At 42.8% G+C, this 24,134-nt stretch overlaps 1 protein-coding gene across 1 annotated transcript in view; it reads right to left on the minus strand.

Annotated features, from left to right (window-relative positions):
- The window catches only part of LOC101588597 (A disintegrin and metalloproteinase with thrombospondin motifs 3-like), a 123,759-nt gene extending 101,450 nt beyond the window's left edge, over positions 1-22,309 (minus strand). The window contains 2 exon segments of the mRNA XM_012514794.1: positions 21,102-21,709; positions 21,712-22,309. Coding sequence (XP_012370248.1) covers positions 21,102-21,709; positions 21,712-22,309 — 1,206 coding nt within the window.
- Positions 22,310-24,134: the final 1,825 nt, after the last annotated feature.

The following is a 24,134-nucleotide window of genomic DNA, read 5'->3' on the forward strand; positions in this document are numbered from 1 at the left end:
TATTTGTTGAAACTGTACTTTCGATTTGATTTGAAACTGTCTCATTGCTATATGTTTATCAATAAAACTTTGAAAAGAAAAAAAATAAATAAATTCCAAAAAAAAAAAAGAATTGACATTTTCTTCTTGCATATAACAATTAGATCTTGTCCTTTTTCTTTATCATTAGATATTAAAAAAATGACAAAATACGTGTTTCCTACCTTTGTTGGGAGTGTAGGATGTCACATCTCAATTTCATTATTGTATTGCTGGAAGATAGCATTGTTTCTAGCTGGGATGAATGAATTAGGTAGTTGGTACATTGGTAAATAAATGAACCACATTTCTATACCCAAAGAAGAGAGGTAACTGTTCCCTGAGTGATAACTTCTAAGGCTAACAGTCATTGGGTTACTCTTTGTCTTGTTTCCTGTTCTCTCGATGTTTCCCGGCCATCAGAATATTCCTGACTGCAATGGACAGGTGCATGCCTCTTTTATAAAGGGACTGGGCCCAACTTTGGGGGAATGAGCCCTTCCTTGGATACTAGGATATAGATTTCCTGTGGCCTGAGCTAAGCTAATCTCCCACCTTAGAAATCCTGCCAGTATCACCAATAACAATATCCTCAATATCCGTAAATTCTGAGACTTAGTTCTAGCTTTGAGTGTGATGAGTTGCATAGCTATTTTCTCCTACCTTGTCAGGCTTTGGTTCTCCTAATGCCAACCATCGGAAATGGCTGTCTCCTACTGCCATTTGCGTTCTCCTAAAGCAAATCTTTGATCGGTCATGCCATGCACATCAGCCTGCAGTGATTCCTCTCCCTGCAGGTGGAGTGTAGCTGGTGTGACTTAGAGTGATCTAACCTTTATCTCTAAATATCCAACTTCTTTGTGGTCTGACTGACCTCTAGCTGTGGCATTAGAGGTTCTTCCTGGCCTTGGCCCATTTCTTCAATCCAGTAGTGGCTGACTCTGGTGTGCAACACACGTCTGCTCACTAGAGGAGTCTTTTATCTCTTGTAGCTCTCCAATTCTCCATGCTTGGCCTTCACTTTCAGGCTTGCAAGGCATGATTTAAGTCCTAGCTTCCATTGGTATGTTCTCCTGAGCATGCTACCTCATCTCTGTGTTAGGATAAGCCTTGTTATGTTGAAGTAGCAAATTTACTTCAAATTTCAGTGACTTCTTACACAATAAATTAATGTTTTCTTTTCCTAAAATAAACACCTAGTGCAGATCAGCAGTGAGTTTTTCTTTTCAGAGAAAGCCAGAAGCCCAGGCTGACAATGGTTTTGCCAGCTGGAATATTTCTAGGGAAAAGATCACTTCGAAAGTTCACATGTACTTGTTTTGTTCTGGCTCAGCAGTAACCCGAGGCACCACCACTCACAGCTCTTGTCCAAAACTAACCACATGGCTCTGCCTAAGTGCACAGGAGCTAGGAGACACGGCATCCAGATAGCCATGGCTAGTAACTGCCTGCCCCGAAGCAAGCCAAGCGCTGCTGCATGCGGGAGAGCATGCAGTACCAGGAACTGCTCTTAGAGGGGTATGGGCCCAAAGCATTTTCTGTTTTAAACATAGTATTTCATACCTGGAGGTCTTATTCATCATCTGAAGACCACAGTGTGGCCTTTAGTTGGTATTAGCTCTTCCTTATATGTTTTCTGCTTCCTGTATCAGATGACAAATGCCCTTAAGACAGAGACTCCTCTGATACTAATAACTTCCTCAAGTAGCAGTGGTAGCAGAAAGCTGGACACAAGTGGAGCTTTCTGTCTGGAAAGCTGTGGGATCCTGGGCTAATGATTTAACCTCTGGTGCCAGTACAGCTTCGAATTCCAGAAAAAAGACGCAGAGCTCCTTTAGCTGAAATGTCAACTCCCTCACTGCTGTATGTGTGACTTTGGAAACTGAACGTCATCTCTGGAAGCCTTGATTTCCTCATCTGTACCAAGCAGGTACACTGTACTTACTTACAAGGTAGCTGGGGGTATGAATGATTCGTGCAGCTTCTCCGCACAGGGCCTGGCATGGCTTGAATATTTAATAAATGGTAGTTGTCAGTGGCCTTTCTCTGAACCCTGGTTTCCTCAACTGTAAATGAAGCATAATAAATAATGAATCTTGTCATGCCTGTTCCATGGTGTCATTTGGAACCAAATCAAGATAAACAGATGGTAGGACCACGTTGTAAAGTGGAACATGCTATGCAGCAGCTAGCGTTTGGGACATATTCTTATTAGGTCACGTGAATGCAGACACATCTAATGCAGGCTAGGGCATGAGTAGGTGACTAGTTGGTATTTGTTGAAATGAGTTAACTGTAATCATTAAACAGAAGATTTTTCTGCTTATGTAGCATCGTATGCCTCTGCTGGTCCCCTGTGGCACCCTCCCTGTGTTTCCTCTGGAAAGTGCTTAGTGTGCTTCTTGGGACACCCATGGATGTCTCTTCAGGGCTCAGAGCTTTTTATCACAGCCTGGAATGCCGGGAAGCTCCCCATTTCTTCCCCCCAATCCTCAGGCTTCAGGCTCCCTCACCATCTGGCCGTGGCATCTGTGTCTTAGTGGTTTCTGGGCTGACCTTGGTCTCAGGAGAGAAACTAGAGAGAATATCTGGGAAAGGGGATGTCATCCTTTATCTTTCTGACCCAGCACATTTTTCACTTAAAGACAGGGCAGAGAGGGTTATATTTCTCTCTGATGTCTTTATTTTCCTGTCAATAAAAATCTTGTTAGCTGCCTTGCTGGGCAGGGCTTAAGGCTCACAGTCCTGCATCTGTGCCTTCGCTAACCCCGTGTGAGTGTTAGAGAGCTGAAGCACTGAATTTTTCTAGATCAGAGCTGTCAGGGACAGGCAAAAGTCTAGGGCTGCTTATTTCCTGGAATCTGTCCTCTTGCTAATTTGATAAGCATTCAGCACTTGTTTGATGGTGAAGCACTAGAAATGGCCAAGGGAGGCATGACGAGGACGTAACTGGCTTAGGACATTTCTGCACCTGTGTTTCTGTTTCCTAGTTTCCTTCCATTGTTCAAATAACAACTATGAAGTGCTTGGCATCATGCCTGGAAAGATGGAGGTGTGTAGTTTTAGCATTGATGATAATTACTAGGCATTCACTGAAACCTATAAAAGCCTACTATGTGTCAAATACTGTTTTGCATAATTGAAATATATCAGGCAATGAAAGAAAATTCTTCATCTTCGAGTAATTTCTTTGATGAGAATAAAAACAGTGATGAGGACAAAGTTGGCCCCAGCCTCAGGGAACTTAAAATCTATTGGGGGAAAGAAAAGGAATCTCCATGCTGCCTTGGCCTTCCCCTGGTATGTGTGCTGATAAACTTATACGGTACTTTGAGCTCATAGAGACAGCACTCAGTCTCTACGTCCTGGCTTGGTGAGCATGTTAATGAGTTTTATGTATTAACGTTTGAACTCTATGATAAGGCGATGGTCTACCATGTGTGAGAAAGAGGTCTCATGGCTCATAGAGGCCACACAAAACCAGAGAAGATGAGCTAGGGTACTGCAAGGCAAGTGTCATTCATTTTCCCTCCATTTGTCCGGAAACATTTGCTGAGCACCTAGAAAGTGGCAGTAACCATGCCCAGCATTGAGAAGCACAGTGGATGGGTGCTTCAGAGGTACATGGGGTGTGGCTCCTGGTCTCACCTCATCAGAGCCAGTGACACACACCAACGGTCATGTCCTCAAGGCCACCGTGAGCACATCTTTCCCATTTCCAGTCTTCACTCCCTTTTTCTCTAATGAGGTCTCTCCTTTAGAGAGAAGGGAGAGGGTTCTCCTCATGGAAGAGTATTTCTACATAGAGCTACTCTTATGGAACACAGACCCAGGAAAGCTAAAGGAAACTTCTCTGTCCTCTGCCTTCTGACTGTGAGTGCTAACAATAAGAATATTAATGGAAGCTGGGGAGATAGCACAGTAGAATAAGTGCCTGCCTGGCAAGCACAAGGTCCTGAGTTCAATCCCTAGTACTGACAAAAAAAAAAAAGAGAGAGAGAGAGAGAGAGAGAGAGAGAGAGAGAGAGAGAGAGAAAGAATATTAATGTCACCAGTGTTTATAAAGAAGACAATTAATTATATGAGCAATTTATGCAATGTAGTAAGAAAGGCCACCTTCTATGTCAACATCTTCTGCAGATGATGCTCGGAGGGTCTGTCCTGCATAACAGGGAAGTGCTGATGCTGCGGCGGTTCCAGGGTGAAGCAGTTGACCCTTAGATGCAGTGTTTGGATCACAGCAACTTCTGCTGTCACTTTGTCAAGGACCCTCTGTTAAGGATGGTGTTAGGTATCACAGGATGGAGGGGACCTTCCAAATGATGAGCACATAAGGGTGAGGAGGGGGAGACTGATGACGTGACCCATAGAGTATATTTATCCCATAAGAGGTTTTAGTCTGTGCTCCTCCAAATAACCCATGAGGGTGGGCAGGAGGCCTTGTGGCTTCTATTTTTTCTTTGGTGAAATAGGACCAGACATTTGTCCAAGCCCTCACACTGGCAAGCGCTACAGAGGAGTCGAAAACACCCGAGCTCAGTATCTTCTCCATCACACCAGCCAGCTTACTGAGGGTGACATGAACAAACTAAAGGAACTGCTAGGGACTGGAGGGGATAGCTCAGTGATCTAAGCGCCTGCCTGGCAAGCACAAGGACCTGAGTTTGATCACCAGTACTGCATGCTGTGCTGGCTCTGGAACTACCATGCTGGCCCCAAAACCAGGTGTGGTGTTGCACGCCTGTAATTCCAGCACTGAGGAGGCTGAGATAGGAGGATCACTGAGCTGCAAAGGGAGACCCTGTACCAAATACATGATAGAAAGTTTTTTTAAAAAATGAAATATCCAGATGGCTTTTCTGGAACACTAGCTTCTCAGACTAAGATATCACACACACACACACACACACACACACACACACACACACACAGAGAGAGAGAGAGAGAATGAGAGAGAGAGACAGACAGACAGACAGTCAGACAGACAGACAGACAGACAGACAAAAAGACAGACAAAAAGACAGACAGGCAGGCAAAGGCATTTCTGTCAAACAAGTCAGAGAACTGCTGGAATGAGAAGAGTTAAATGGGCTTTGTCGTTGCCAGATCTCTCAGTGCCTTTAGTAAACTCACCTAACAAGGGTCCTTTGACAATTTAAGGCAGGAGAAAGGCTCCAGTGGCCTTTTTGGTTGTATAACTCTTTATCCAAGGACTAGTTTATAGGGACTAATTTCCTTTTCATTTTTCTTATGGTACTGGGGACTAAGCTCAGAACATTTGCACTGAGTTTTATGCCCAGTGCTATTTTTCACATTCTGACACAGTGACTTTCTAAGTCTCTGAGTTGTACAGGTCAGACTTGAACTCTTCAACCTCCTGCCCCAGCCTCCCATGCATGTGCACCACCGTGGTTCACTTAGTTTTCTGGGAAATATAGGTGGGGAGAAACTGCTTTAATTTGCAGAGAGTTTTATTTCCCCATAAAACCTCAGAAAGTTCCCCTCTGAAAGAAGGATGCCTAGGAATGATTCCCAGAGCCCATTCTTGCCCTACAATTTACAAACCCTCTGCCCAGGCCGTGTCTTCACTGCGACTGTGCTCACCAGCTACGTGCAGCTGACTGGCACCTTGGGCAATGCACATTCGTGAGTTCCCTCCCTGGAGACTGCAATCCCATGGGGTTGGGGTGAGACTCACCCTACCACGTGACTTTGGTCTGCAAGCCCCACTGCACCAAGCCCTAGAGAAGATGACTGAAAGCCATTGAGGACTGCAGAGAGGTGACAGATGGAGACACTCAGCCTTGCATACCGGGTGATCCCAGATGCACAGGGGCTGGGGCTGACCATTCCTTAGCCCACAGATTCTTCCTATGTGGGCTTCATTATCTTTTTATTGCCCTCTACATGGTAACTACTCACTAATACCCCTCCTGGGAAACAGGCACGTGTCCTTTGGTTGCCTACCAAGCCCCATCTGTTCCAAGGCAGTAAGAAATCTTCAGATGCTGTACTGCACAGCCAAGGGTGAAGTTTGAAAACTGTCCCCTCCTCACACAGAAGGGGACAGGAAAGCTCAGGATGGCAATACTATAGTTCAGGCAATTGAAAGAGAGATGCTGGAGGAGGCAGGGGACTCGGTTAGCAAGGTTCCAGCCCGGGTGCAGCTCTCTATGTGGGCATAACTTATGGGACCACTTGTTCCATGTCAGATATGACACAGAGCAGCAGCCTCTAGAGGGTCAGACATGTTGCAAGGGTGAGCAGTTGGCTGTGGGATGAAGAGGTGCTGGGCAGATAAATAAAGATATGAACTAGGGCTCGGTGCAGCAACCAGCCATATCCCGTCTGCCCAGTCCATGGCTCTGGGCCTCTTCTCTGGGCTGCCCCAATCTCAGATGCATCTGCCCAGTCCAAACTGGTGACAGGACTGCCTGGTACTCAAATCCCTTATGGTGTGCTTCAGTGCTATTTCAAATTGTTGGACTGGAGAACAGAGTTGGCTCTTTTATCAAAGTGCTTTTGCCGGACAGAGTTACATAACACTAACGTCTCCCTGGAGGCAAGCTGCCAAGTTTGGTGGCTGAAAGTGCAATTGTTTTCCAATTTGACTTCCAACTAGACATGGTTAGGAAAATTTCAAATTATGGGATATTTTCAAGTGAACATAAATTTCTTTGGTAATCAAAAATTCATTTATTTTTATAAATTCAGGGAAATGAAGTAGGACCAAGAACATGAGAATATTGAAATCTTTTCCCACAGGGCAAAGTGGCAGAGCCAGTTCTAACTATGGAAAGTTCTTTGTGGAGTTCCCACTCCTGACACTAAGATAGCTCTCCTACAGTGCCTTTCAGAGCTCCCAGAGGGAGAAGTAACAGAAAGCAGCCAATGGCGTCAGAACTGTGCGGCAGAGTTTCCTGCGCCTGTTTTATAGATCCTTGCGTTTTCACTGGAGGAATGGTTTTTACTTTGCATTTTACATAGCAGTATAAAAGAAGTAATTCCTCAAGGGAGTCCAAACTTTGTAAGGGATTGTGTATATAGTGGTACTGTATATCTGTTATGTAAATACTGTACACAGTAATTCATTTAACTTCTACTCTCTGGTTAGGCATTTTCGCTGTCTGCATTGTTTCATTCCTTTTTTTTTTTCAAAATTTTATTGATAAACAACAATGAGACAGTTTCAAATCAAATCGGAAGTACAGTTTCAACAAATAATACACTGCATATATTCTTCTTAGTGGTTAATTGCTGTACAAGATGCGGACTTGAGATCCTATTTACAAACACCATTAGAACAAATCATTCTATTCATTAAGAGAATGCAACTATATATCTATCCCAACCACTTTGAATACACAGATACAAAATGGACATTCATCGGTATACCCTTTTTGTTAAGTTCCGTTATTGAATATTATAGGTGTGTAAACTCAGCAAAATATTCTAAAAGAGTCCAGTGGCCCATAATAGCATTGGGTCTTCTGTTTAACTGGCAATGTCAGAAATTATTGACCTGAGTCCCCCACAGCTCAACATAAGAGCATATGATGAGTTCCCCTCACATTAAGCTGTTGCTGATTTAAAATCATTTTGTGAGGAGAGATTCGAATGGAGATTGGGTGCTGACAGAAAAGGGGTGTAAACTGTCTTCAGTTTTCTTCCTCAGAATCCTAGGAAGGTCCTCTGGTGCCAGATGGTCTGAGGACACATCTTGGAAAATGCTTGATTTCAGTGTGCTAAAGATTTAGGAAATGACAGAAAAAGCCAGCCTAGATGTAAAACCAGGATGCTCTTAAAAACTAATTGATAATAATTATGATTTAAGTTGTTAAGACTATAAATTCAGTTCTGTATGCTCAAGCGATCAGACTGTCACTTGAATGTTTAGCAAGTCAAATTCACAATAGTAACAGGGATGTATTATTTCATGAGGTATACATGAAGTATGAAAGGATTTGGAAGCTGATGCTTTATCATGGTGCCATTACTACCTACTAAGAAAGTTGTTTAGTTGTTGATTTCATCATTATGCAGACAGAGCACCAAAGTGAAGAGCTTGTCTGAATCCACCTGGCCAGATAGAGGCAGCTGTTATGGGGAAGTGGGCTTGCTTTCCTGCTTCTCAGGCCTGTGGTGAGTGGGAGCACTTTAGCCCTACAAGCAGTCCAGTCTGTGTTTTTCTGTTCACCTCTGTGTGAAATAAATGGCAGAGCGATTCCACCTGGGAAGAGGTCAATATCTCGCTGTTGGAAGTACAGAGATGGAAAAATGATTCTGTTCTGTGGAGAAACTACCACTATAATGGAAAAACCATAAATGCAGATGGACTTGCTTTGATGATGTGTACCTCTGTTTCAGTAGTTCAATATTGAGGTCAGAGTTTGTTATCAGGAAAGGTTTCTCCAGGGCAGAGGCATTTGAGATTGGCCTTGCAGGAAAAATATTCCTTGGCTTCATGAGCCAAAAATAGGGTGTGCTTTGGGGCATTCAAGGTGGAGGGCCTGGGGGTAGAAACAGAGAAGCAGAGGGCATAGGCTCTTCTGAAAATGGGGATACAAATTCAGTGCTGCACGGGCCTAAGTCTTGGATGGTAGATGAATGAGAGACAAGGTAGGGGTGGACATGAGTGAGCTTCTGGGAGATCCTAAGAAGTGTGAACTCTGACTGTGAGCAGGATAGGGTCAGCATCCCAAGTTATTCTCTGTGTGTGTGTGTGTGTGTGTGTGTGTGTCTGTCTGTCTGTCTGTCTGTCTGTCTGTCTCTCTGTCTGTCTGTCTCCCTGTCTCCCCCACTTCATGTGAGGTCACAGCAAAAAGGCAGTTTTCTAGGAACCAGGAATGGGTGCTCATCAGACATGAAGCCAGTGCCTTCATCTTGTTCTTCTCATAAAGAACATATGAGAAGTTTCATAAGTGTGAGAAATAAGTTTACTTTGCACTAGTTTACAGGGTTTTGTCAGAGCAGCCTGAACAGACTAAAACAGAAACAGAGACATAAAAGGAGAGGAACAGATTCTGGCAGATAGCCTTAATTTGGGATGAGTGTGAACGAGGTAGCAGAGGCTGTTGGTACTCCTCCCTGGGAAACCATTCAGAGGCACTGCGGGAGGTAGGTGATAGGTGAGGAGCTGGTCTGAGAAAGCCAGGACAGAGAGAAGAAGATGGAGTGGACAGCCACTAACAGGACTGAGCTCCTCCTAAATCTAGGAGCAAGTAAGAACCAGAAATGGAGGATGACTAGGAATTTCAGTGGAAACAACCAACAGAGTGAAGAGACAGTCTACAGCGTGGGGAAAAATGTGTTGCCACTACTCCTCAGACAGAAGACTAATATCTAGACTATGTTCTACATATAAGGGACTCAAAAAGTTAGGCTGCCCCTAATTATAAGACAATAAAAGTGGGCAATTTAAGTGAGTAGGCACTTTTCAGAAGTGATAAATACATGAAAAATGTATAATATTGCTGCCCTTTATGAAAATTAAAACAACATCGAGATCCCATCTTACTCAGCAAAGAATGGAGGTCACCAAGAAGTCAAACAGCAAATGCTGACCACAGGGAAAAGGAACATGCTTCATTGCTGGTGGGAATGCACACTAATACAACCACTATGGAAATCCCTTTGGAGACTCCTCAAAAACCTGGAAGCAGAAATCCCACGTGACATAGCCCTTCCCCTTCTCGGTATCTTTCTAAAAGAGTTAAAGACATCACATTGCAGGGATACATGTGTACCCCTTGTATAGCAGCACAACTCCTAACAGCATAGAAATGGCCTGTAGATAATCATTAGATGGGTAGAAAAGGAAAATGTGCTTATGCACAGTGGCATACTACGCTGCTAGAAAGAAGGATAAACTCAAGTCATTCACAAGCAAATGGAGGCACTATGAGACAATAATATTAAGTGAAAATAATCGGACATATGAGCTTAAATGTCACACAATTTCTTTTATGAGACTCAATATATAAATGAGATGAAAAATAAAAGATAAAGGATGGCTGGGGAGATAGCTCAGCAGCATAAGTGCCTGCCTGGCAAGCACAAGATTCTGAGTTTGATCCCCAGTACTAGATAGATAGATAGATAGATAGATAGATAGATAGATAGATAGATATTGGGAAGTAAGTAGACCTTTTTTATAAATGGGAAGGGGATAGAAGATAGAAGAGGTGGAAGCAAGGGTAATAGATGAGAGGGAAAGGGCATGAACAAGGGAACCTAGAGAGAAGAAGCAGGGTGGGTGGGAGAGGTAGGACCCCACAAAAAGGATGATGATTTGCTGTGATTGGAAACATCCCCACCTCCCTATGATAACTGCAGTCAGTTATCTTGACACATGTACTCATGCAAAGAGAAATTTAAAATGAACAATTGTAATTAGGGAAGGTGAGTGAAAAGATAGTGCTGGAAAACACAAAACAGGCAATCTGAGAAAAGGAGGATAAGAAAAGTTGCCCTGGAGCAAACTGTCTCTTCAATGTTTACAGGCAATCCAGGTCCAGATGAGCAGTTGAAAACAGGAGTGGAGAAGGCAGAGAGAGGGAGGGCAGGTTGGGACTGTACTCAGATGTGCTTTCTTTCTTTTTAAAATCTTATTGAGAAGTTTATTTTATTTTATTGAGAAACAAATAGCAATGAGACAGTTTCAAAACTGATTAATAGGACAGTGTCAATAATTAATACATTGTACACTGTTATCTTCTTAGTGGTCATCCATAGTACAAGATGCACAGAGAATATCCTGTCCAAACACTATTAGTACAAATCTTTCTTCTCATTGAATTAAACAAAAGTAGCTGTATATCTATCCTAACTATTCTGCATATACAGATACAAAATGATCCCTCCTTTGTATCGCCTTTTTTGGTTTAGTCCTGTCAGAAATGGGTATTCCATTGGCATCTAAATACTATAGGTGCATGAATTCAGCAAAACAATCCAACACAGTCCAGCAGTTCACAATAGTAGTGGGTTATCTGCAGAAGTTGTTGACTTGAGCCTTTTACAGATCAGCATATTAATATGGCTTTACTTTTTATACTTCGTTTTTATACTTTTCTGCTGGATGGTTAAAACCAAGATAAAGCAAGACCTATATAACAAGAAATGTTAGTTTTATATCTGACAAGGTCAGTCAAATCCCCTCAGGATTTATCCAGAAACACTGTACCACAGTTTGTAGATCCTTTGTCAGTGTCAGCCATGTGGATGAGCCATGGCCATTGCTTGACCAATTTGCCTCTGTGAAATCCCGAGAGAATGTTTTCTCTCCATGTGACTCTCCTTAGGCACACTCTGTATTGTCAAACACTTTCTTCTGTGACCCCATATTCTTGATCAGAAAATTTGGGACACAACTGAGTTACATGATGTTACAGTATAGGTTCTCCTATGTCCTGAGTCTTCACTGACCTTGAGAAGCTAGGGTCAAAATGTTGGCAGTCCTTGAAGCCCTTCTATTTCTCTAATTTTTGGTCTGCAAACTTAGGTTGTTAACCCTCCAGAAGAGAAGCTTATTATTACCCTACATGTTATGCAGTTGGGTTTAACTTCACTATCTGTCTGAATATCAAATATTTTAGGCATAACATGGAACAGTTATTTTTGATCAAGCATTGATATGTTAAACTTTAAGTCCCTACAGAATATGAAGAAAAAAGTAAAAATAAATATTTTAAGAATATGAATAAACAATTACATATTTTTACACAGAAATTTAGAAATCTAACCATATGCAGCATTGTAGTAGGTCAGTTCTGTGACTTTTTTTCTGGTCTCTTGTTTTCATTTATTACCCTTTTTTAAAAAATGGGTAATAAATGAAAAGACACAAAAGAAAAAAATGTAACAGGACTGTTCTGCTACAATGCTGTATATAGTTAGATTTCTAAATTTTTGGTAAAAATATGTAATTGCTTATTCATATTCTTTAAATATTTTTCATTTTTAAAATTTTTATCTCCATATTCTGTAGGGACTTAAATGTTTAACATATCAGTACTTGACAGATGTGCTTTGTGTAGCTGAAGACATGTAGAGGTGGGTTGTCCAGGGAGCAGAGGCAGAAGAATGTAAGGAGGGAAAAAGAAATCATTCCTGGGAGGTGCTGGCCTTTGGCACAGAGGACCCCACACAGAAACTGCAGAGGAAGAGGAAGAGGTCAGCACAGAGATTTAGAAGAGAATTTGCTCTGCTGGCTCCCTCAAAGTTTCCCAGAAGGAAAAGGGTGGCTGAGTAAGTTATTCATCACATGAGCTCTTGGCTAGGCAAATGCTAATCTGGGAAGGATACAGGGAACTCAGCAGTAAGCCCACCTCATCCCCAGCAAACCAGAGGCTGTGGCCTGCCTAGCCTGATGAAACCAGATGGAGCAGACAATGCCATGCCTAGCAAAGTGTCTCACAAGAGACAGCCTAAAGCAGTTCAAGGAGAGAGAAAAGGTGGGATAGAGGGAAAGGAAGAGAGGAAGGAAGAGTACATGAGCTACATCGCTGATGCTGACAATCCCTCCCCATCTATTTGACTCATCTCTATTTCTTATTTGATTCTGATATGAAAGTAGAGATGTGGTGTGTTGTACGATGTGTGGTGTTGATGGGCTCAACTTCCATTGAAGGCCCATGTTACATACAGGGAAGTTGAGCTCACTCAGTGTGTAAATGATAGAACAGGGATAAAGCAGAGTATAATTCCAGAGATTAAATCCCAACGGTGTGTCCTCTTTCTCCTCCACCATGCTGCCTCCTTTGAAATTACCTTGACAAAAAGAAAAATAGGCACAGTGCATGGTTCTCCTAACCAGGGGGGCAGAGAATCTCTCAAGCAGCTATGATGTGCTGCTTGTTCGGGCATTGTCTCCCACGAGGTAGCTCCTAAGATCGTCCTCTCATGGGACCCTCTGGGAGAGGACTGAAGTTAGCATAGCAAATGTACTTCCTTTCTCAAAGAGTCTGGTTCTTTAATGATGCCAACTTTCCTAATGGAGAATAGGAACAAAAATCCAATTTGTCTGCGGGAACATTGAAACTCTTTCCCAGGGTTGGGTGATCCTTAGGAATGGCGTGGGAATCTTCCTGCAGACTCTCCTGTGCTCTACGCTAGGGAATTCATGACGTTTTCCCCTTGGTCTTACTCATTCTGCTCATCACCCTGACACCAGCTCACTGGCCTTGCCCAGCTTGGTCATGGCTGTAAGAATACCTCACGCTTGGAGGGATCCAGCACACTCTCCTACAACTGCTCCTTGCTGGAGCTCTGCTGGTTCATTTTCCTCAAGAGAAAACTGGCACGTGCAGTGTCCCTGACAGTGACGGAGCCAGTGTGAAACCTGAGTGTGAGACTCCAACTTTCATGCTTTTTACACCATTGGCTGGCTGTATTTTTAAGACAGACTCCCAACATATAAAATAGAAAAGAAGTAGAGATAACTTGGAAAGGGTGGCAATTGAGAATTTTTCTTTAAAAACTTAAAAAAAAATCTTTTAGCTATTTGGTACTTGCTATGCAGCTCAGACTCATAGCGATCCTCCTGTCTCAGCCTCCCCAGTGCTGGGATTATGTGCCACCACACCCGGTTTCAGTGACTGACAGGACACGTACAGAGTTCTGGAGCCAGCATGGCATGTAGTGTTGGGGATTGAACCCAGGTCCTTTTGCTTGCCAGGAAGGTGCTTAGACCACAGAGCTATCTCCCCAAGCCCTAGAGAGTTTTCATATTCATCTTCCTCTTTACCTCTGACAGTGTCCCCAAAAAACCTTTACTCCCAGGTTAGATCCTGATAGCATGTTTTCCAACTTTAAAATCTATATGTTCAGACCAAGAGGACTCTCAAGACAGACTTGTGTACTCAGAAATGTGTTTAGACCTGTCCCATTCATTCTAGAGTTAAAACTCTGCCGCTTACCTTTACCCGAGTCAAAGCGCGGTGGTGTGAGAAGCATGGCATCTGGAGTCACTAGCGAGGCTGTTGTGGAATAAGTGACCTGCCACAGCCACACAGCTAGTAAGTGACAGCACTAGACTGTCGCTTACTAGCTGTGTGGCTGTAACAACCTCGCTAGTGAAATGGGTGTATCCCTCCCCAAACTGTGAAGTCCCAGTGGAGATGATTTGAGGCAATCTATGTGAAAGCTTTGTGCAAAGATAACATGTATGTGCTGTTTTTCACTACGTGGCCCCTTCTGGCTTCAAGGTGATTAGGTTAGAGATGTGTAAGAAAGCCATCTTCATTCGTGTACCTGTTTACTCAATTTATTAAGGACCTCCTGAGTACCAGGTGGGCCTGATGTTTTGGGCAGTCTAGCTAACACTATCCCTCCCCACCAAATATTTTTTTGAAAAACACTTAAAAACAAAAATGGATAGAAGAAGAAAACAGGAATTAAAAATGCTGCTAAAGAAAGAAAAGAATCAGTTGGGTTTCCATTGTGATTTTCATTTTGGATATCACAGGCAACAGTTTCAGTACCCTTGAGGCAGCAAGCGGTGAGCCCCACACTGACGTAGTGCAGCACACCTGTGGTCACTCCAAATCTGGGGACAGCTTAGAGCATCCATGTATATCCCCCCTGGAGTTTTGATCTCTGAAAGGTGGGTAATTTGAGAGTTACAGGACAAGTGGAGTTGACACTAAAACAACTCAGACAGAGCAGTCCACCAGCTGGTGGAGAGCCCTGGGCGGGCTCTGCTGCCACAGGCAGCAGGACTCAAAGTCTTCCTGGGCCACCTTTCAAGTTAGAGCTGGGCAAGGACTCAGGAGTAGAGTGGGCTGGTGTTTGGGGTAAGGGGAAGATCTAGGGGGAGCCCCCTGGAGATTACAAGTCAGGGCAGCTCCCCTTCACACTGATGTGTATTTATACTATCTTGATTTAAATATAGAAAGCCAGCAACTCCTAGCTGATAGGGTGCTGTATTGACACATCTTGGTAAAACAATTAGAATGGTTGCAGGTGAAGACTGTCGCCCTACACTGCCTATGTGTTACTTTGAAAATTAGATCAGTATCATACACAAAATTTTTTTCATAAAAATAAAACAAATAATAGGTAGAAATCTCCTTATTGCAGTGTAGCTAGAGCACAGAAGGAGGGCCTCTCCCTATAATTTTTGGATGGTCCACAAGACTTTTAAACTACGTTTTAAATAATTATCTATTTCTCTCTGTTCACTTCCAACTTGGAAATGCTATAAACACAGAACATTCTTAGTGAAGGTATGAGGTAAGGATTTAGTTTGGGTTGAAATCTATACTGTAGATGCCTTGGCACCGGTAATTGTTCAAATGAGAATGTGTAGCTGAACGTGTTTTCCAAACTCACTGGAATTCACAATCGGGGACCTGAAATCCACATTATCTTGTGGAAGAATAAATGGTTGAACCAGTTTGAAGTTAATAGGATAAACTTGTTTCTTGATTATTAAAATGCTCCTGGGTGTTTTTTTTTTTTTTTTTTTTTTTAAGGAAAGCAGAAAGAAACCTCAAAGGGGCTTATAGATACAGGCAGGGAACTGTCTTTGGGTGCTTTGAGGCTTATTTTAATACTTGCTGTTTATCACGTGACCAGAGGCCCATTTTCCCATAATTACTCATGATTTTGCCTGAAATAGTGAATTTTAGGCCCCAACCTGTGCCTTCAGAACCAGTGTCTACATTTGACAAAATATCCAGTGGCAAGTACATTATAGTTTCCACAGCTTGGAGATCTTGAGTTCTCAGAGATGAATCCAGAAAGGGTCATAAACAGGGTGCTGGATGGTACCCCTGGAGTCAGAGGACAGAGAGATGCTGAGGCCCTGCTGATGCTTTAGCTCCCAGCTGCAAGAAAGACGGAGCTTGTGAGTGACTGTGTTTATCGGAATGGCCGCTTGCAGCACCCTGCTGCGGGTGAATCAGAATAGGGGACATAAATTTAGAAAGCAAACAACTGGACAAAAGAAGCATATTAAGAAATATCATTCATATCTGTTTTTCATTATCAAAATAATATTGCTGTTTCGCATGCTTTCTAGATTCCTTGGGGTATTCTATTGCCACTTTGAGGTTTTTTTTTTTTTTTTTTTTTGCATATTTAGAAGCAATTTAATGGAAACATTGTTGCATGGGAACAAAAATATTATTCTCACAAAATGTTCCCATTCAGTACATTGCCACATAATTTTGTTCCATATGGTGCTTCATAAAGCAAGAGTGTTTGTAGGCAACTGACACAGAAAAAAGTAGATTTATGTGCTTAAGTGAGCTCTGTAAAGCAGAAAAAGATAATTGATGCTTAATTATTTATTACAAGCATAATGTTAAAAAGCAGCTCAAGCTAACTCCTTTAGAAAGACTGCAGAGAAAGGAAATGAGTAGCTTCACTATTCATTCCTTCATTCACTAATAACATTTTGCTGGGGCTGCAGAGGTAAGTTACAGTGGCTGTGCTACTGAAGAGCTCATGCTCTAGTGGAAAAGGGAGAAAAAGATAGTGAGGAGAGCCTCCATCCAGGGTGCAGGTGGCTCTGCAGCACCCATGGGCTCCAGAACACCTCTTGCGCTTTCTCAGGGCTGCCTGTCTCCTCCGTGGTAGTGGCCAGGAAAGCCTGGTGGTCCACTGGTAAGTAGCCCTGTGCCACATTTCATCAGTGGGGTGACCAATAGCAGGGCTGAAGTGATGGCGCGTCATCCGAGTGTAGGCCATCAGCACACAGTGGCTGACATCTTGATTGCTCTTTTGTTCTCTTGGGTCATTCTTGCAGGGTGGCCAAGTTATGAGCAGGGCTCTGGAGAAGACCACAGGGTGGGGGACCAAGGCCCCCGAGTCAACTTGGAAGCAGACCTCCCTCCTCTGGCATGCCTACAGATGAGACTGCAGTCCTAGATGACAACTTGACTACAGCTTCACAAGGGGCTAAGAGGTACAGCCTCCCGTGGGCTCGGCTCCCAGCATTGTGAGACCACAAATATTCATGGTTTATAGGTGCTAGGCTAAATTTGGAGGTAATCTGTCACACAGCAATAGTGAATGTGCCATTTGGGATAGTATTCTCATTTATTATTATCTCTCCTCAAGTACAAGGTGATTTCCATGACAGAAATTATTTTTCTGGGTTCACTGCTGTCCTGTGAGTGCCTAGAGCCCTACCTGGCTGCTGGTAGGGGCTCGGAAGTTCCCAGGCACTGATTGTAATGGTTTGAATAAGGAGTCCTGATGAGCCACGGTTTGTGGCAATCCCCAGGGCAGAAAGGACGACTCTTCTTATCTAAGTGGTTGGGTGTTTCCTAAGTGGTAAACTCTACAGCAAACACAACAGCTCCATTAGCCTCTGCAGAGGACAGGGAAAAGGACCATAAAGCCTAACCACCTAGTGACAATGTTCTTGTTTTGGTCTCTCCCAATACCAGTATCTGCAGACCACGTTAGAGACTAATCCCAGGAGCTGGCTGACTATAGGGAAATAGGGCCCCTGGAACTATGAGCCCAAACTAACACTATGGAAATCGAAGTCTATTCTTCTCCTCAAATTGCCCAGACTGATGTGGGTCCTGGAGGACTGTTGAGGGAGCGAGTTCCTCCAGGCAAGGGGCTCATGGGCTAAATCTAAAGCAAGGCTGTGAGAAGTTAAGGATCCAAAAGCATACAGAGATACCAGAGCAGGCTGACTATGAGAAGACAGAACTGGCTGGGTTGGAGGCAAAATAAAGGAAAGTGAAACACCTCAGAGTCCTGGACGGTAGCTTTCCATGGTCACTGATCTGAGTTCCTCCTGCCCCACAGAGTCACATGGGGGCGGAGTACTGCTGGCTAACAGTCTTATGTGAGCTTCAAACCTCCTGCTCTTGGTTTGGCTTTTTTATTTTTTTTTAAATTTTAGAATGCATTTATTATTAGAAGAAGAAAATAAAAATCCTGTCGCTATCACCCTGCAGCTCCCTTCCTCTTCCTCCTTTAAATACAGCCACGGGTAGGTAGGTAGTCACTGACCTACTCTACTTCTCTATAGCAGTCTCTAATCTGAGTATTTCATGTAATAGTCTTTTGTGGTCAGCTTCTCTCACTTGGCACAGTGTTTTCCAGGCTTATTCATGTTGCAGCATGTGTCAGATTTGATTCTTTCTTATGGCCCAAAACTATTGCATTGTGTGGGTGCACACATTTTCTTTATTTCTTCATCAATTGATGGAAAATTGGGCAGTGTTATTTATGGCTATTTTGTATTATGCTTTATTTTTTGTCTCCTTTCTCTTATTTTTTATGAATTTTATTGAGAAACAGCAGTGAGACAGTTTCAAAACCAATTAATAGGACAGTTTCAATAATTAACACATTGCATATTGTTATCTTCTTAGTGGTTATTCATAGTACAAGATGCAGACATGATATCCTGTCCACAAATACTATTAGTACACATCTTTCTTCTCATTGAATTAAGAGAAAGTAGCTGTATAGCTATCCTAACTATTTTGTGCATACAGATATATATATTTTTCACTACAAAATGGTCATTTATTTATACCCCCTTTTTTTGTATAGTTTCATTAGAGATGGGTATTCCATTGCCATTTAAATATTGTAGGTGTGTGATTTCAGCTAAATAATCCAATATAGTCCAGTAGTCCATAATAATAGTGGGTTATTCATAGGACTGGCAATGTCAGAAGTTGTTGACTTGAGCCTTCACAACTCAGCATATTAATACGGCTTTGAACGGCCTTGGGATGCTGCCAACGACATCCCTCATTTCCGAGCTCTGCCAAGAGTAGGTGCTAGAGAGACATAACGGATAAAATGTTAAAAAGGGATTTTATTTCGTTCTATGTTCTTTTTGCGCCTGTCTTTGTTACCCTGGCGATGGCTTTTCACATTATGCATCCAGGAGCAGCAGCTGGTTCTAGTTTGTGGTTTTGTCACAATCCCAGAACCGGGTGTATCTGTAATACAAATGTGAGGAGCCTGCGTCTCTGTAGCTCCTGTGGTTCCTGCTCCAATCTGAACACACTGACTACAGTAGGCAGGCGACCGCCTGAAGACAGGGGATGTCTTAGCTCCTCAAGCTTACGAGCCCTACCTTCTCTTTGTTTTCCTGTAGCTTCAGAGGTAGCAGCTGTTTCCTGCATCCTTCAATAGCAAGTTAAATATTACATGGGGAATGATGGCACATGTCCATATCCCCAGCTACTCAAGAGACTGAATCAGGAGGCCTGCAGATCTGAAGCTAGTCTAAGCAGTTTCATGAGAACTCAGTCTCAAAAACATAAAAAAGGCTCAGTGCAAAGGAAAGATTTTGTGACCAGAAACACACGCCTACACATACTTACACACACACACACACACACACACACACACACACACAAATATTCACACAGAAGAAGAAAGAGAAAAACCAAAAAGTTATTTTAACATTCCCATTTCTGGTTTTGATGTCTCAGTAGGACTCTGAGGCACTTAAAAATCACAGTAATCAGATAATCCAACTTACTGGGTTCTCCCACCAAAGGCTGATTTTGGTGGTCTGCTCTGGAGCGACACAGGCCATCAGAAGTTCATTTAGGGGCCTTAATAGGGCAGAGTGTCTTGAACTACGATGCACTTGTTTACCTGTGTGGATGTCCCAACTAACTTAATGTCAAGCAAGATCCTGAACTATCTCAATTTTCACAAATTCCCTCGGCTACCTCCACTACCATTTAGGAGAAACAACTTTTAAATTCGATCAGCTCCACTTATCCACTGAAGTATGTGTTTCTGGCTATTTATATTCTGAGTACTTAGCAGATGGTGCTGACCTTTTGGACTGCTTCCAGCCTTTTCCATCCGTGTTCAGAGTGTCCTTGGACTCCTGAAATACCTCTGGATAGCATGTGGTACAGCATTATAGATGGGATCAAGCAAGGCAGGATTGCCAAATGGATGCTTTCCTGTCCCCAAAAGCAAAACAAAGGACAGCACTTGGGTGTTTCTTTAGAAATTTGCATTTAGAAAACATCCATCTTACACAGGTTCTCTGTGTGCAGATGCAGTACTGTAGCTCCTGATTTCCATTAAATATTTCATGGAGGGGGAACACTGTCAACGTTACAAATGGAGTTTCTGTTTCATTTCTTAATATAATTTGTAGTGAAATAAACTCTCAGAAAGTTCTGACCAAGTTCTGGGACTTGATGGAGAAGGATGGTTGGTTTCTGTAAAGCAAATGATTTCTGTTTAGAGGAAGCAGGTATTTGGGAATATATGGACCTAGTGTCTTTGCTAGAACATTGTGGAATGCAACTAAATGAACGCTCCCAGCTCCAACGCTCAGTGATTCAGTTGCTGCATAATGCATCCCTGAATCAGGTAGGGAGAGGTGTTTTTTCATTGAAATTACCATCTTCTCCGAGTGGACTTTGCTCTGGCTGCATCTCTCCCATTAGAGCACAGGGTCATGCTGATCTCTGACTGTATACTTCTCCATGGAAAGGACATGTACATTCCCATCCCTTCCTCACAGTTAAGGCATGGAACATCTCAGAATGAAAGATGATATACAGGTGTAAGCAGGTAAACAGCACATTGGTAAAATGTTAAGAGAGACCTGCATGTGCACACAGTCTAAATCATGACCCACGACAGTTGTGTGCCCCGATTTTGCTCTTGTTTCTCAGAGGAAAGTCAAAAACAGTGACTCTTCTGCCTGGTGTTGCTTTAAGAAAATATAGTTTGGGGCATGATGGATTATAGAAGAACTATGTGTTAAGCAAATATGATTACAAGCTTTTCAGTATTGCTATAGAGAGGAACACAGGGAAAGTACCAATAAAAACTTGAAATGTATTGGGATAGGAGACTTTGTTTGGTTTTTTTTTTATTGTTCTAAAACAAATAATATTTATTGTTGCTTAAATAAAAAATCATGATGTATTTTTCAGCTTATAATATATATATTAAAATATATGACAGTTTTATGCAAAGAGTTGGGGGAGACAAATGGGAGTTACAAAAACCAAGCAACTAAATATTCTAATGCCCAAGGTAAACATGTTTCCAGAAAAATTAAGAGTAAAATTATAAGCTGAACCAATATCAGAATAGCTTATAATGCTGCATACCAGAACAATAACAGGATCGTGCAAGGGTCCATCAGTGTGTAGTGTCTCAATGTTGTCTTCAATGTTGTACTCCCACTGCACGCCAAGATCTATGAAGGTCCGTGACTTGGCTTCTTCCCCTTTGCCATTTAAAATATAGTGGCCTGTAGCCTGGTTCTTAATAGCAAGAATGTGAGGGGAAGCCTCATCTTCTTGGATTAACACATGTCTAGCCCCAGGAGGGATGTCAAACATCTTAAGGTACCCAAGCTTCCTGGGAGTTCTCGTAAATGTCCCCTTTACAGTGCGACAATGAGAATTGTCTCCTCCACAGGCACCACACTTGTCCTCAACCTTGTTGGAACCAATTTCTTTATCACAGCCAACTTTCACGCACTCGCCGCGCACACACACACCGTGCGGGTCCCGATAAAAGCAGCGTGTACCGTCAGCCACCAGTTGCCGCATGGACACCGTGGCCCCTGTCTCTCGTGACTGGCAATACAGGTGGCATCGTTTCCTGGGGTCAGGGTGCTCATGTGGCAGCCAGTGGTGCTTGGTGTTCTGGAACTCAAAGTGGGAGTTCCGCTGCTGGCACTGCTGTGTTCTAAAGTCCTCAAAGTGCTTCTGCACTCTTCCATATTACAAAGCTGGTACTCAAAGTTAACGCCGGGGCAGTCTTGCCCACCATTGATGGGTGTGGGGTTGTTGCACTGGCGGGTCCTAAAACGGACACCAGTTCCACATGTCCGGGAGCAGGAGCCAAACTTGGTCCAGGAGCCCCAGTTGCCATCTTGCTTCTGCTGATTGGTGTTTTTCCACATACAGTGTCCTTTGTAGCACCACTTCCCAGTAGCACACCCTGTGCCATCCAGCTGGGGTCCCTTTTTAGTCTTACAGAAGTAGGGGTTGTCAGGGTGACTGCACCACAACTGTTTACACGGGTCAAATGTCCGGAATGCAGTGCACATTTTGTAACCAACACCAAAATCAAAACGACATTGCTTATCCATAGAGTAATTTATTCCTGGAAGTTCTGGGAGCTTGGGCCAATCATGTTCAAAAGGGTCATCAAGCAGACAATCATAGGAATGGATGTATCGCCTCAGTTCCTGACCACTGCAGCGGGACCAGTGGTAGCGGTGGAAGGCTGCCTGCACCAAAGGTGCCATGACGCTGCCCATCGCAGTCTCATCGCCATACCGGTTACCTTGCCCATCGTGCTCCATGGGATAGGAGACTTTGATCAGCAGAATTCTATCCTTCAGTTGTTTGTGGTTTAGAAGAGCAGCTTTAAGAGGTGAGGTTGAGGATTTCCAGAGATAGGTGAATTATTAGTTTGTGCATTTGTTCTACCGTCATCAAATTAGGAAATCTTCTACTGTATTCTGCTACTTAGGAACCTTCGATGACCTTGCCCCCAGTATCCATGTTTTATTGCATCATCATTTTGTGCCAGCTTCCTTTTTTAGATGGTCTTTTCACTTGGCATGGTAGAACACAAACATCATTTTAGTATAAAGATTCCTCTTGCACACCAGTAAGTCAGAGGACTGAGTTCTCCATGCAACCTCAAAGAAAGCCTCTTTATGACATTTGCCATCCATCTCCTAATTTCTAAGGAGAGGAGAGAGCTCATAAGGCTGTTGTAAGGAATGTGTGTGGAACGACCAACTGTCTCAGTTTGTCCAGGATCCAGTTGTATCCTGGGATGCGGGACTTCTAGTGCTAAAACAGGAAAGCCCCATGCAAACTGGAATGTTAGTTATTCTACAGGGTACATGACAAGTAAAACACTTAGCACTGTGCTTTGCATGATAAATACTATAAGAATTATTCTTATATACTTAGACATGCTTTGCATTCCTCTCTCCAAGCCTTTCTACCCTCCTCTCCTGAGATCCTGTTGTTTACCACTGGAATCAGCCTCTCTTCTTTACTTCTAAGAATCCTAAAGCATATTATTTCCATGAATAGATTGGGCACTCAAAGGGGTGGGCACCCCCAACTCCGATTTGTGTTTCCCACAGCTCTGGAGTGAGCTTCTCATGTGTTTAGGAGATGCCTCGTGCATTTTTTGTTAATTCACTAATGTTTATTTTTCACTTCGATAAAAGCCACACCTACAACTACATTAAGTGTGCAGAAGATAGCCTTGTCCTGAAGGTATTTACTACCTAAGAAGATTCCTCATGTTGTATTGGTGAGAACTAGCATAGCACAACATGTAATAAGCTTGCAAAATGACATTCACCTTCACATTTACATTGAGCTGCTTCAGTATTTCCTAAAAGAGACAGATTGTTCGGAGGAGCCACACTTTCACATTGTTTCTTGTAAAATAGTTCAAGGAATTTTTGTTGGCCTTACCAAAAAAAGTTCTGATAGGGCAAGGTCATGCATTTGCACTCAGAAGAATGTTTTAGGATGTTCTTTCTGGATGAGATTATATTTCATTATTCCTTTGTGTAAATATAACACTTAATTATGAACACTAAGAAACCATTCTCTACAGAAATAAATTGCATATTAATAGAAGATTTGAAATGGATTTGAGTTTCAAAGGGAAACAGGAAAAATTGAATACATATATCTTTAAACAACAATTACACACTTGAAAATCATATACTAAACACAATTTTATTTATTTATTTATGTGTTTTTCTTTATTTAGCACAGGGTCTACAGGGTCTCACTACGTAGACTGGACTCACAGTGAATCTCCTGCTTTTAGCCTCCCAAGTTCTGGGATTACAGGCATGTGCCACAATGCCCAGTTTCTTTTTCTTTCTTTTTTTTTTTTTTTGAGGGGGGGAGGTTTTAATATGTTTATTTGAAAACCAAGGTCTGTGAAAGAGCACACCAAATGGTCATGTGTTTTCTCTTCAGTCAGAGACTTGGAGACGAGTTCTTGAGGTGAGTGCACAGTGAGGCCACATGCATGGAGGAGCTGGTCCTGCTGGTCCTGTGAGGGCTCCCGTCACATGCTCTCCACAGCTGGCCACACTCTGCACAGCTGGCCGGGCTTTGAGTGGCCAGAGCCCGTCTGGTCCC

This window comes from Octodon degus, unplaced genomic scaffold (assembly GCF_000260255.1).
Source record: "Octodon degus isolate 3935 unplaced genomic scaffold, OctDeg1.0 scaffold00042, whole genome shotgun sequence".
NCBI lineage: Eukaryota > Metazoa > Chordata > Mammalia > Rodentia > Octodontidae > Octodon > Octodon degus.